At 47.7% G+C, this 12316-nt stretch overlaps 1 protein-coding gene across 4 annotated transcripts in view; it reads right to left on the bottom strand.

Annotated features, from left to right (window-relative positions):
• Positions 1-79: 79 nt before the first annotated feature.
• The window catches only part of LOC139424255 (epithelial discoidin domain-containing receptor 1-like), a 72165-nt gene continuing 59928 nt past the window's right edge, over positions 80-12316 (bottom strand). The window contains exons 11-21 of one of the 4 annotated variants that reach the window (XM_071175944.1): positions 11731-11784; positions 10055-10221; positions 9653-9869; positions 7187-7333; positions 6722-6875; positions 6412-6544; positions 5994-6121; positions 5576-5773; positions 5108-5375; positions 3172-3321; positions 80-3013 (exon numbers count right to left, since the gene is read on the bottom strand). In XM_071175944.1, coding sequence (XP_071032045.1) covers positions 2873-3013; positions 3172-3321; positions 5108-5375; positions 5576-5773; positions 5994-6121; positions 6412-6544; positions 6722-6875; positions 7187-7333; positions 9653-9869; positions 10055-10221; positions 11731-11784 — 1757 coding nt within the window. In that variant the 3' untranslated portion in view covers positions 80-2872. The remainder of the gene's footprint in view (positions 3014-3171; positions 3322-5107; positions 5376-5575; positions 5774-5993; positions 6122-6411; positions 6545-6721; positions 6876-7186; positions 7334-9652; positions 9870-10054; positions 10222-11730; positions 11785-12316) is intronic. The other 3 variants (XM_071175956.1, XM_071175948.1, XM_071175962.1) reach the window with 3 other exon arrangements.

Genomic DNA, 12316 nt, shown 5'->3' with positions numbered 1-12316 from the left:
CCTCTACATGTGTTGTTTCTTCAGTGTGTGTGTGTGTGTGTGTGTGTGTGTGTTTTAATGACAAAACATTCTTCCTTGCTTTATTTGGAAAGGTTAACTTTATTAAAACTACAAAAATAGACAACACAATGAATTATAATGGCATCAAGGTAAGGTAGCAAGCTTTCTACAGAGGAACAAAAAGAGACCAACTGTAACAAAGAAATTCCATATATTAGACAACAAAATAACAATTCTGTCCTTTGAAGATGAACCTGATGATGTGTACATATTCTAAGACAAAGGATGACAGCATCACTGACAACAAGGAGATTCTAAGTACATATACAGGAAATATATATACAAATATGGGTTTAGTTGGGCTACAGTGTATCAAAAAAGGTCAATCGAGACACACATTCGTATGGCACCACCATTCGCACTCATTCAATCAGTAAACAAGGATTATTTGATCATCTTGATTAAGCCTGACACATTATGCAGAACTACACTCAGTGAGGCAGAGTCCACCACGGGCAGCTTATGTTGGGATAATGTAGATGAAAGGTTACTGACAAACTAGAAAGCTTTTGATACAGTTGTTAGTGCTCCTCTTCTCATGAGTGTTTAAATCCGTTGTGATTGACGTTTTAACCATTCGGTCTGATCGTTTCCCTATTGCTGGGTATCTATGTAACACTGGCAGAAAGCATTTGGTGTGCTCTACCTTTCCTCATAAAGCAGACAGAGGTTTTCCAAACCTTTATTTTCCTCCTTGACAACACCTTTTATGAGGCAGTTCTATTTGAACAACAATCCACTGAAATGAATCATGAATACATGATCAACTTTAAGATGATAAATCACAAGACACTGACCTGTTTTTCTGTTTAGAACTACATCTATTTTGACCAGCAATGCCATGTTGGACTGCTATCGGTTCTAACACCAAGGGGATACAGACTGTCTGTACGCTCCAACATCCAGACTGGCATACCAACATGATACTGTTGGGGGAGCTACTCAAAGTGTCGTTAATTAGTTGTTCAACTACAAGTACTGTAACTATGCCCCAAGACTCTACAATTCTAATGCAGGTATTGGGGCGTGCAGCCAGAAACAGCCTTTAAAGTGCAGCTGGTAGTGTATTGGACATATACATGAACCTCCTTTTTGCATCTGGGTCACTGAGTCAGACCCAGCTCCGCTATCCATCGCTGGTAGAAAATCACATCGCTCACCTCACTTACACATGAAAATGGTCATTTACATATATCAGCCCCCACTCCCCTCTAGTCGTCAATCCATCTGTCCATCCATGTTATGCTGTTCCATCAGCTAGTCACCAATCACAACTGTCAGTTTCACATTTGATGTCACAGCACAGGCAGTGTTGTCTGTCTTTCAGTGTGTGTTGCTGTGGGCTATACTATTCCAGCTCCCATAAGGAAGGATGTCTCAAATCTCATTGGTTGTAGCACCTCCCTTACTGTACCTGTTCTCTCAGGCAGTGAGGCTCACGTCACGTGACACCAGTCAGTTCTCTCTGGCTCCGGAGGTCCAAAGGGTTTCAGTTTGGAGGTCTGGTAGAGTAACTACCACACACTTCCTGTCCTGGAAAGAGTCATCGAGTCCAGATCAGTTCACATCGGTCCAGTATAACTCCATAGTTACAGCTCAGAGTGGATCAGTTGTGAGAGATATGAGTGAGACTGCAGAATGAAAGGCTTACGGAGTGGTGAGATACTGAGTTGGGTGGAGAGGGAGGCAGAATATAGTCTCTGGGCTGAGCAGCTGACTGACTGACAGCATTGTGTGTGTGTGTCTAATGCCTGGTGTTACAGACTGCTGGTGGAACAGCTGTTGCTGTGTCTGCTACTGGCCTGTGTATGAGATACCATCATTCTGCTTGCCAGACTTTAACGGGTAGGCCAGAGGAATATAATGCAATATTCAGCCACACTCGTCTGGTTCCATGAGACTAGAGACAACCTTAGACTGGGGTCTGGGATGGAGGGTTTGGGGCTGGGAAGAACTGGGTTATATACTGAAAACTAGTGAAATATACTGGGACATACTCGTTTTCTATATAGTACTAAGACAGCAAACCTTGTGTGCAATTTCACCTCTGTGTGAAAAATGTGTGTGTACCGTTTTGAGATGGAGAAATGTTGACAGTATGAGAATATATATAGACCTTCACCAGTAACCCTAGCACATAATTTATACAATACCAAAAACATTAGCAGGTCAAGTAATAAAATATCTATATAGGATGATGTGTTAAGTTTATCCCAAAATGTTAATATGCTATTTAAACTATGAGTGTCAGAGTATTAATGTCTGACATTGATGCATAATCAGATTGGTATTGTTGATATTCTTTGAGAAACGTTATTCAGCGTTACAAATTCATTTTAGCTTCATCTACATTACCAAGCATTGTGACATCGCCTCCCCATACGTCTAACAGCTTCCCTGTGTTCGCTAGCAGACCATTGACAGACCATCGGTGGTCCTGGAAGCACTATGCAGAATCAGACACCAACCCACCACCGCACCAACCATTGTGTTGTGTTACATTCTTATCAAGACGCTCTAGAGACGACTCAGGGGGGGAGGGGGGGGGTAAAGGGGTTTGGGTTGGGGTCTGTCTCGTGGGAGTGAAAACCGAACCAGCGGTGTCTCAGCCTCATCCGCCCATCATTGAGAAATACAAAATATACAAGCAGGCACCCGTCCCTCTACTGCACACCTCTCCCTCTACACCTCCACCACTTCTACACACATCCCTCGCTCAAAGCACTCATCTCTACGATGAATGGCGGAATGAAGGTTGGAGGAGCTGTCTCTCATCCCCCTCTCCATCTCACTCTTCCATTCCTCTCTCTCTCTACACCATGTTCATGGCATCCTCTGTGAGGAAGGAGTGAATGTGGGCAAATGATGGGCGGAGCTTGCAGTCCCGGTTCCAGCAGCTCAGCATGAGGTCATAGAGACCCTGAGGACACACATCTGGCCTGCTCAAATACACCTGGGGATGGGGGAGAGAGGAGGGATGGGGGAGAAAGATAGAAAGGGGGAGGTGGAGGGGGGAGACAAAAGGGAGGAGGGAGAGATGAGGGTTACACATTCCATCTACTTAAATGTACTGCTACTGTACTGTATGAGCCTGTGTATGAGTGTGTGTACCTGTCTTCCGTGGTCCCTGAAGAACTCTCCGGCGTTGTCTATGACCTGTTCATCAGTCAGGTTGGAGTAGGGTTGCTCCTGACACACACTCAGCATCTCCCACAGAGTCACACCAAACGCCCACACGTCACTGGCTGTGGTGAACTTCCCCTGCAGAGACACACACTACCTGTTAGTTACTGGTTAGTTACTTATTTACCACTGCTAACTTACTAGTTGTCCCACCATTTTGTTTCTTTCTTTTGTAATGTCCTCATATCTTCCCTCTTGTTTTCTTTATGCCTCTCTCTCCTTCCTCGCCCCTCTCTCTCCTTCCTCGCCCCTCTCTCTCCCTGTGTCCTCTCACCATCAGTATACACTCCCAGGCCATCCATCGTATAGGCAGCACGGCCCGCCCCTCTCTCTCCTTCCTCGCCCCTCTCTCTCCCTGTGTGTCCTCTCACCATCAGTATACACTCCCAGGCCATCCATCGTATAGGCAGCACGGCCCGCCCCTCTCTCTCCTTCCTCGCCCCTCTCTCTCCCTGTGTGTCCTCTCACCATCAGTATACACTCCCAGGCCATCCATCGTATAGGCAGCACGGCCCGCCCCTCTCTCTCCTTCCTCGCCCCTCTCTCTCCCTGTGTGTCCTCTCACCATCAGTATACACTCCCAGGCCATCCATCGTATAGGCAGCACGGCCCACCCCTCTCTCTCCTTCCTCGCCCTTCTCTCTCCCTGTGTGTCCTCTCACCATCAGTATACACTCCCAGGCCATCCCTCGTATAGGCAGCATGGCCCACCCCTCTCTCTCCTTCCTCGCCCCTCTCTCTCCCTGTGTGTCCTCTCACCATCAGTATACACTCCCAGGCCATCCATCGTATAGGCAGCACGGCCCGCCCCTCTCTCTCCTTCCTCGCCCCTCTCTCTCCCTGTGTGTCCTCTCACCATCAGTATACACTCCCAGGCCATCCATCGTATAGGCAGCACGGCCCACCCCTCTCTCTCCTTCCTCGCCCTTCTCTCTCCTTCCTCGCCCCTCTCTCTCCCTGTGTGTCCTCTCACCATCAGTATACACTCCCAGGCCATCCATCGTATAGGCAGCACGGCCCACCCCTCTCTCTCCTTCCTCGCCCTTCTCTCTCCTTCCTCGCCCCTCTCTCTCCCTGTGTGTCCTCTCACCATCAGTATACACTCCCAGGCCATCCATCGTATAGGCAGCACGGCCCACCCCTCTCTCTCCTTCCTCGCCCCTCTCTCTCCCTGTGTGTCCTCTCACCATCAGTATACACTCCCAGGCCATCCATCGTATAGGCAGCACGGCCCGCCCCTCTCTCTCCTTCCTCGCCCCTCTCTCTCCCTGTGTGTCCTCTCACCATCAGTATACACTCCCAGGCCATCCATCGTATAGGCAGCACGGCCCGCCCCTCTCTCTCCTTCCTCGCCCCTCTCTCTCCCTGTGTGTCCTCTCACCATCAGTATACACTCCCAGGCCATCCATCGTATAGGCAGCACGGCCCGCCCCTCTCTCTCCTTCCTCGCCCCTCTCTCTCCCTGTGTGTCCTCTCACCATCAGTATACACTCCCAGGCCATCCATCGTATAGGCAGCACGGCCCCCCCCTCTCTCTCCTTCCTCGCCCCTCTCTCTCCCTGTGTGTCCTCTCACCATCAGTATACACTCCCAGGCCATCCCTCGTATAGGCAGCACGGCCCACCCCTCTCTCTCCTTCCTCGCCCCTCTCTCTCCCTGTGTGTCCTCTCACCATCAGTATACACTCCCAGGCCATCCATCGTATAGGCAGCACGGCCCGCCCCTCTCTCTCCTTCCTCGCCCCTCTCTCTCCCTGTGTCCTCTCACCATCAGTATACACTCCCAGGCCATCCATCGTATAGGCAGCACGGCCCGCCCCTCTCTCTCCTTCCTCGCCCCTCTCTCTCCCTGTGTGTCCTCTCACCATCAGTATACACTCCCAGGCCATCCATCGTATAGGCAGCACGGCTCGCCCCTGGATGCGGTAGTAGTCTCCAGCGTACAGGTTTCTGCTCATCCCAAAGTCGGCGATCTTGATGGGTCTCTCCCCGCCCCGGTCGCCCCCGCTCTCGCCCTTCTCACCCCCCACCAGGCAGTTTCTTGTGGCCAGGTCACGGTGCACGAAGTTCAGAGACGACAGAAACTTCATCCCTGAAGCTATCTGACTGGCCATGGCGATCAGAGCAGGGTAACTGAGAGGGAGGGATGTGTGGTGGAAGAGAAGAGATAAGAGGCAGAAATACAATATTTCAGATGCAGGTGGAAAGGTGTTTGTGTATATATGCATCTGTCTTTGTGAAAATGTGTGTGTGACTGTGTGTACTATGTGTGTGTGTATACTATGTGCGTCTGTGTGTGTGTGTACTGTGTGTGTACTATGTGTGCGTATTACCTGATGGTGGGGGTGTTGTGTGTGGGTCCGGTCTTGTCCAGCAGGACTCTGTGTGAGAGGTACTGGTTGAGGTCCCCACTCTCCATGTACTCTGTGACCATACAGAGAGGGTCGCTGCTCACACACACTCCCAACAGACGGATGATGTTGGGGTCCTTCAGACGAGACAGAATCTTCCCCTCCTTTAGGAAGTCATTCCTAGGAGGGAGGGAGAGAGAGAGATAGGAGCGAGTGGGGGGGGTGGAGGAGAGAGAGATCAACAATTGAAATGAGAAAAAGCTAAAAGAGAAGAGATGGAGTGAGAGAGACAGACTGAGAAAGAAAAACTCAACTTTAGGACCAAAATTAGATGTTCTTAATAGGTCTTAAAATGATAATTGTTCGCTAAATGATTTAGATTAACTATCCTGAGACAGACCTGGCGTTCTTGGAGGCGTCAGGACGCAGTATCTTAACAGCCACCAGCAGAGGGCGTCCTTTCCTCACGTTGAAAGGGAACTCCAGGTTAGGCAGTTCCTGAGGGCTCTCTATCTCACACAGGTGCACCTGAGGAAGGAACAAACAGAAAAAGATACCTTCAGACAACCAACAACCACAACTAAAAATCCAAGTATAGCCACTGTCTCACATGATCAGAAAACCACCCCGCATCGCCACAAATGACTTCAATGATGCCAGTCTCAGACTACAGAATGTAGTGAACGATAGAGCAGCGGAAGAATTTAGTGAGTTGTCAAGCTAACACACACTTGCACATACACACGCACACACACACACTCAGTATAGTTAAACACATCTACACATACAAACAAGCACACACACACAGGCATACACACCTCTCCAAACTGTCCTTCTCCCAGTTTCTCCTTGAAAACCAGACAGTGTCGGGGCAGTTCAGGCAGGGGGGTGCAGTCTGCTGCAGTGGGGCTGGGGGAGGTCAGGGCTGGCACTGCATACGTGTTGTTACCACTGACAAGACAAATCACAGCTAAGTGTATTGAAAGTGCATTTAAAATCACAACACACTTTAGGGTAGAAACACAAAGGCAATACAATATGAATAAAAGAACATAAAAACAAAGAAAGATCACTGATTCAAGTCCAAGTTAAAAAGGTGGGTTTGTAATGGTGATTTAACCCTCCTACCTGACGCCCTGCAGGCTAACGATGTCCGCCTCTGCATAGTGGGGCACGCTGGCGGGGAAGGGGGGAGACAGGGCCGGGTAGGGTGGGGCATCGGGGTACGGGGGAGGCTCCTCCTGGGTGGGGGGCAAGCCCTTCTCCAAGTCCATACCACAGCCTGGAGGGAGGGGGAGGAGGGAAGAAGTTGCGAAAGGAGGGATAGAGGAGTGGAGAGAGGGATGGAAGAGTTGAGAGAGGCGTGCTCAGGCCTTTGTCACAAGCATTTTGAGGCAAATGACTTTATTATGCTTAAAGCACTACACAAAATGGAGTGAATTGATGCAGTGAGAAGGTGATAGACAAACGGTTCATAATCAAACACATGCTCAGCCCTGATGTTACTGTTATTCTAGACAGTATGATTCCAGCTCCATGGAGCTCCAGGAAGGGGGTGAATCCTGGTATTTCCCCCCAGTCAGAGGCTCTTACCCTGGGCCCCATTATTGAGGCTCTTCTCCTGAGGGTGAGAGGAGCTGGCCCTGGCCATAGGGACGGTTAGGGGCCACGAGGAGCCTGAGCCATGCTGCCTCTGATCTGACAGGAGGAGGTCATAGGCTGGGTTGTTTAACAGCAAGGCTGGGGGGACACACATGGAGCACACACACACACACACACACACACACACACAAACCAAGGCACACAACACAAAATAAGGCAAACATGCAATATACACGACAAGGCAAACAGCACAACACAGCACAACAAAAACACAACACAACGCAACACAAGGTAGCGAAACACAGCATACCAGTGACAATACAAGGGGAGGATGCATTAAGTTGGGGAGAACAGAACAGGTCTGCAGAGCAAAGACCAGGCAAGGTTAACACAACTCAGACAATGAACAAACGTAACAACCACAGGGGTATAATGTACATGTGGGAGGATAATATTTCTGTTATTCAGCATAATAATGTTCCTGTGATATTGTTATTCTTCTGTATAATATGTGACACTGTTCAAATCTGACACAGTGGATAGTAAAGACAGCATAGTGGCCGCCTGCAGCGCGGAGCAACTAGGAATGCTCTCTCTCTCTCTTCCTCTTTCCTTCCCATCAGTCAACAATAGGTCTCTTATGCCCTGTGTGGGTGGGTGTGTGTGTGTGTGTGTGTGTGTGTGTGTGTGTGTGTGTGTGGGTGTGTCCCCCCTATTTGCCTGTCTGTGTCTATCAGCAGGATCTGATGGTGTCATGTTTAGTTTTAGTGTTTGATGTGTTGTGTGTTTACTGTACTGTACCACATCTCCTTTGTGTGTTTACTGTACTGTACCACATCTCATTTGTGTGTTTACTGTACTATACCACATCTCCTTTGTGTGTTTACTGTACTATACCACATCTCCTTTGTGTGTTTACTGTACCACATCTCCTTTGTATGTTTACTGTACCACATCTCCTTTGTGTGTTTACTGTACCACATCTCCTTTGTGTGTTTACTGTACCACATCTCCTTTGTGTGTTTACTGTACTGTACCACATCTTCTGTGTGTTTACTGTACCACATCTCCTTTGTGTGTTTACTGTACTGTACCACATCTTCTGTGTGTTTACTGTACCACATCTTCTGTGTGTTTACTGTACCACATCTCCTTTGTGTGTTTACTGTACTGTACCACATCTCCTTTGTGTGTTTACTGTACTATACCACATCTCCTTTGTGTGTTTACTGTACTATACCACATCTCCTTTGTGTGTTTACTGTACCACATCTCCTTTGTATGTTTACTGTACCACATCTCCTTTGTGTGTTTACTGTACCACATCTCCTTTGTGTGTTTACTGTACCACATCTCCTTTGTGTGTTTACTGTACTGTACCACATCTTCTGTGTGTTTACTGTACCACATCTCCTTTGTGTGTTTACTGTACTGTACCACATCTTCTGTGTGTTTACTGTACCACATCTTCTGTGTGTTTACTGTACCACATCTCCTTTGTGTGTTTACTGTACTATATCACATCTCCTTTGTGTGTTTACTGTACTATACCACATCTCCTTTGTGTGTTTACTGTACTGTACCACATCTCCTTTGTGTGCTTACTGTACTGTACCACATCTCCTTTGTGTGTTTACTGTACTATACCACATCTCCTTTGTGTGTTTACTGTACTGTACCACATCTCCTTTGTGTGTTTACTGTACTGTACCACATCTCCTTTGTGTGTTTACTGTACTGTACCACATCTTCTGTGTGTTTACTGTACCACATCTCCTTTGTGTGTTTACTGTACTGTACCACATCTTCTGTGTGTTTACTGTACCACATCTTCTGTGTGTTTACTGTACCACATCTCCTTTGTGTGTTTACTGTACTATACCACATCTCCTTTGTGTGTTTACTGTACTGTATCACATCTCCTTTGTGTGTTTACTGTACTGTACCACATCTCCTTTGTGTGTTTACTGTACTATACCACATCTCCTTTGTGTGTTTACTGTACTGTACCACATCTCCTTTGTGTGTTTACTGTACTATACCACATCTCCTTTGTGTCTTTACTGTACTGTACCACATCTCCTTTGTGTGTTTACTGTACCACATCTCCTTTGTGTGTTTACTGTACCACATCTCCTTTGTGTGTTTACTGTACCACATCTCCTTTGTGTGTTTACTGTACCACATCTCCTTTGTGTGTTTACCACGTTCTCTTTTTCTAGCCAAATCAACTGGCTAATTGATATAGCAGTTGCTAGATTTGATGTTCTTTCTTGTAATAATACAGCACATTCTCCAGTACCAGTTCAATGTGTCTGTCTGTCTGCCAGTCTGTATATCTGTCTGTGTGTGTCTGCCTGTCTGTGTGTGTCTGCCTGTCTGTGTCTTTCTCTCTAACTGTGTGTCAAACTGACACTCTCTTAGTGTGTTTGCGGTCTTACTGCAACCATGTCTTACCGGTGCTGTCTCGTCCGGTGCTGTCTTGTCCTAGTGGTCGGAGCAGTGCGCTGGGCTCCTGGTACTCTCCCTCTCCGTCGCAGCGCTCCCTGTCGTCAGGGAAAGTGTGTATACGCTGGTAGCGGCTGGAGTAGCTGTGTGTGTTGTTGATCACCACGTTGTCCGAGGGGACGGACAGATGGACACGCAGCTCGTCACTGGACAGACTGCCCTGGGCCTGGAGAGGACAAGGAGAGGGTTAGCAAAACACACACACACGCGACACACACATTCTCACACGTTACTGGACAGACTAATTTGAACCTGAAAGGCCAACACGCACATTAAGTAAGAATGTGAAGATACGTGAGACAGATAGTGGTAGATATTTTGAAAGTCATGCTGAAAGCCTTCCTCCATCACCTTGCCCAGTATCTTCTTCCAGTATTGCCTCCACAGAATGACAGCGATCACAGTCAATAGCAGCAGGATGATGCCCACCAGGCAGCCAATCAGGATGGCTGTGTTGCTGCTGTCGTCCTTGGCGACAGGAAGGCCCGCCCCTGGGGTCACAGCATCGAAGTCGGCCCCTGAGAAGAACATAAATGTAATGAAGTGCATGTGTGTGTTTGCGACAGTATACAGCTGTGGAAAACATTGAGAGCACTGCAAAATTACCTGTTTCTCTGGTTTGACTATTTATAGGTCTGTGTTTGGGTAAAATTAACATTTGAGTTTTATTCTATAAACTACTGACAATATTTCTCCCAAATACATTTTTTTTCATTTACAACTGGCCAAAATAACAAAAAAGATGCAGTGTTTTTCAATGGGGTTCAGGTCTGGAGATTGGGCTGTCCATGACAGGGTCTTGATCTGGTGGTCGTCCATCCACACCTTGATTGACCTGGCTGTGTGGCATGGAGCATTGACCTGCTGGAAAAAACAATCCTCAGAGTTGGGGAACATTGTCAGAGCAGAAGGAAGCTAGTTTTCTTCCAGGGCAACGTTGTACGTGGCTTGATTCATGCGTCCTTCACAAAGGTGCTGAAGCACCCCCAGATCATCACCAATCCTCCACCACATTTCACAGTGGGTGTGAGACACTGCAAATAAATGCTCTAAATGACAATATTTTTATTTGGAATTTGGGAGAAATGTTGTCAGTAGTTTATAGAATAAAACTCAAATGTTAATTTTACCCAAACACATACCTATAAATAGTCAAACCAGAGAAACAGATACTTTTGCAGTGCTCTCAATTTTTTCCAGAGCTGTATGTGGTACGTGAGAGAGTCATTATTTCATCAGTAAATGTGTAAGTGTTAATGTGCTTTGCAGTCTGTGTATTAGCACGGTCTGTATAGGCAGAGAGGGAGCTGCTAAGAACGCACCTGTCTGTCACACCCAAATACTTTAATTAAGCTCACGGACTGTCTGGTGTGTGTGTGTGTGTGTGTGTGTGCGCTCATGCCGGGGAGGTCTGTGAAAGCCTCAGGGCTGGTCTTGGGGACAGAATGTTTTAGCTGTGTTTTCTGTTCCAGATGACCTTGCATGAGAGCAGCAGCTCTGATTATATAGGAAATAGAATGCACACAGTTTATGAGTTCAGCTCAAACACGCAAAACAGTGTTGTAAAGTGAGATCTCTCTCGGCATGCGCATATACTCAAACAAACACATCCAAAGCCACAGAACCATAGCCGTTAAGACAGACATAGCACTACACACCCACCACAGTGGAACCCACTGCCGCCCTCTAAAAAGGCCTGGAATTGTCTGGTGTTCCATGATCTGATGTTCCTTAGTTCCACAGTGGTTCCGTCAACATGCAGTTAGGGAGATCACAGGAAGGAAGCAGTGGTGTTGTTGTATGTGAATATGATTAGGTACCACAAAGCAACATGCTGTGTTAAGTGTGTTACACTCTTTAGCCCAGAGTCAAAACATTAACTCCACCGGTTCATCCTTCCCCCCTGCCCTTCATCCCTCCTTCTGAACCCGTGGTCTCAGGACAGCTCTAAGCTGTGTTAAACAGACCAGTTATCAGGGGAAATGTCCTTTCCCTCTTTCCACCCCCCCTCTCCCTCCCTCTCTCACCTGACAGTGTGCTGTTACCCGTGTTGTCCATCATGGGGTTGGTGGTGGGGGGTTCTGGAGGAACGAGGGATGGAAGGAGTGATAAGACAGAGGAGAAGAGAGAGTTCCTCTCAAGGTACTGAAAAGCATGAGAGTGATGATATGTAGCATATGAGATGTCCAACTCCACGTGGACAATAAAGATGATTATTCTGTAGACGACCATGTTGCCAGACAACGCTGCAGTGTAGACGACCATGTGCCAGACAAAGCTGCAGTGTAGACGACCATGTTGCCAGACAACGCTGCAGTGTAGACGACCATGTTGCCAGACAAAGCTGCAGTGTAGACGACCATGTTGCCAGACAAAGCTGCAGTGTAGACGACCATGTTGCCAGACAAAGCTGCAGTGTAGACGACCATGTTGCCAGACAAAGCTGCAGTGTAGACGACCATGTTGCCAGACAAAGCTGCAGTGTAGACGACCATGTTGCCAGACAACGCTGCAGTGTAGATGACCATGTTGCCAGACAAAGCTGCAGTGTAGACGACCATGTTGCCAGACAAAGCTGCAGTGCAGACGACCATGTTGCCAGACAACGCTGCA

Source organism: Oncorhynchus clarkii, chromosome 2 (assembly GCF_045791955.1).
Source record: "Oncorhynchus clarkii lewisi isolate Uvic-CL-2024 chromosome 2, UVic_Ocla_1.0, whole genome shotgun sequence".
NCBI lineage: Eukaryota > Metazoa > Chordata > Actinopteri > Salmoniformes > Salmonidae > Oncorhynchus > Oncorhynchus clarkii.
The sequence above is the reverse complement of the archived record's forward strand: the minus strand, read 5'-3'. Positions and strand labels throughout refer to the sequence as shown.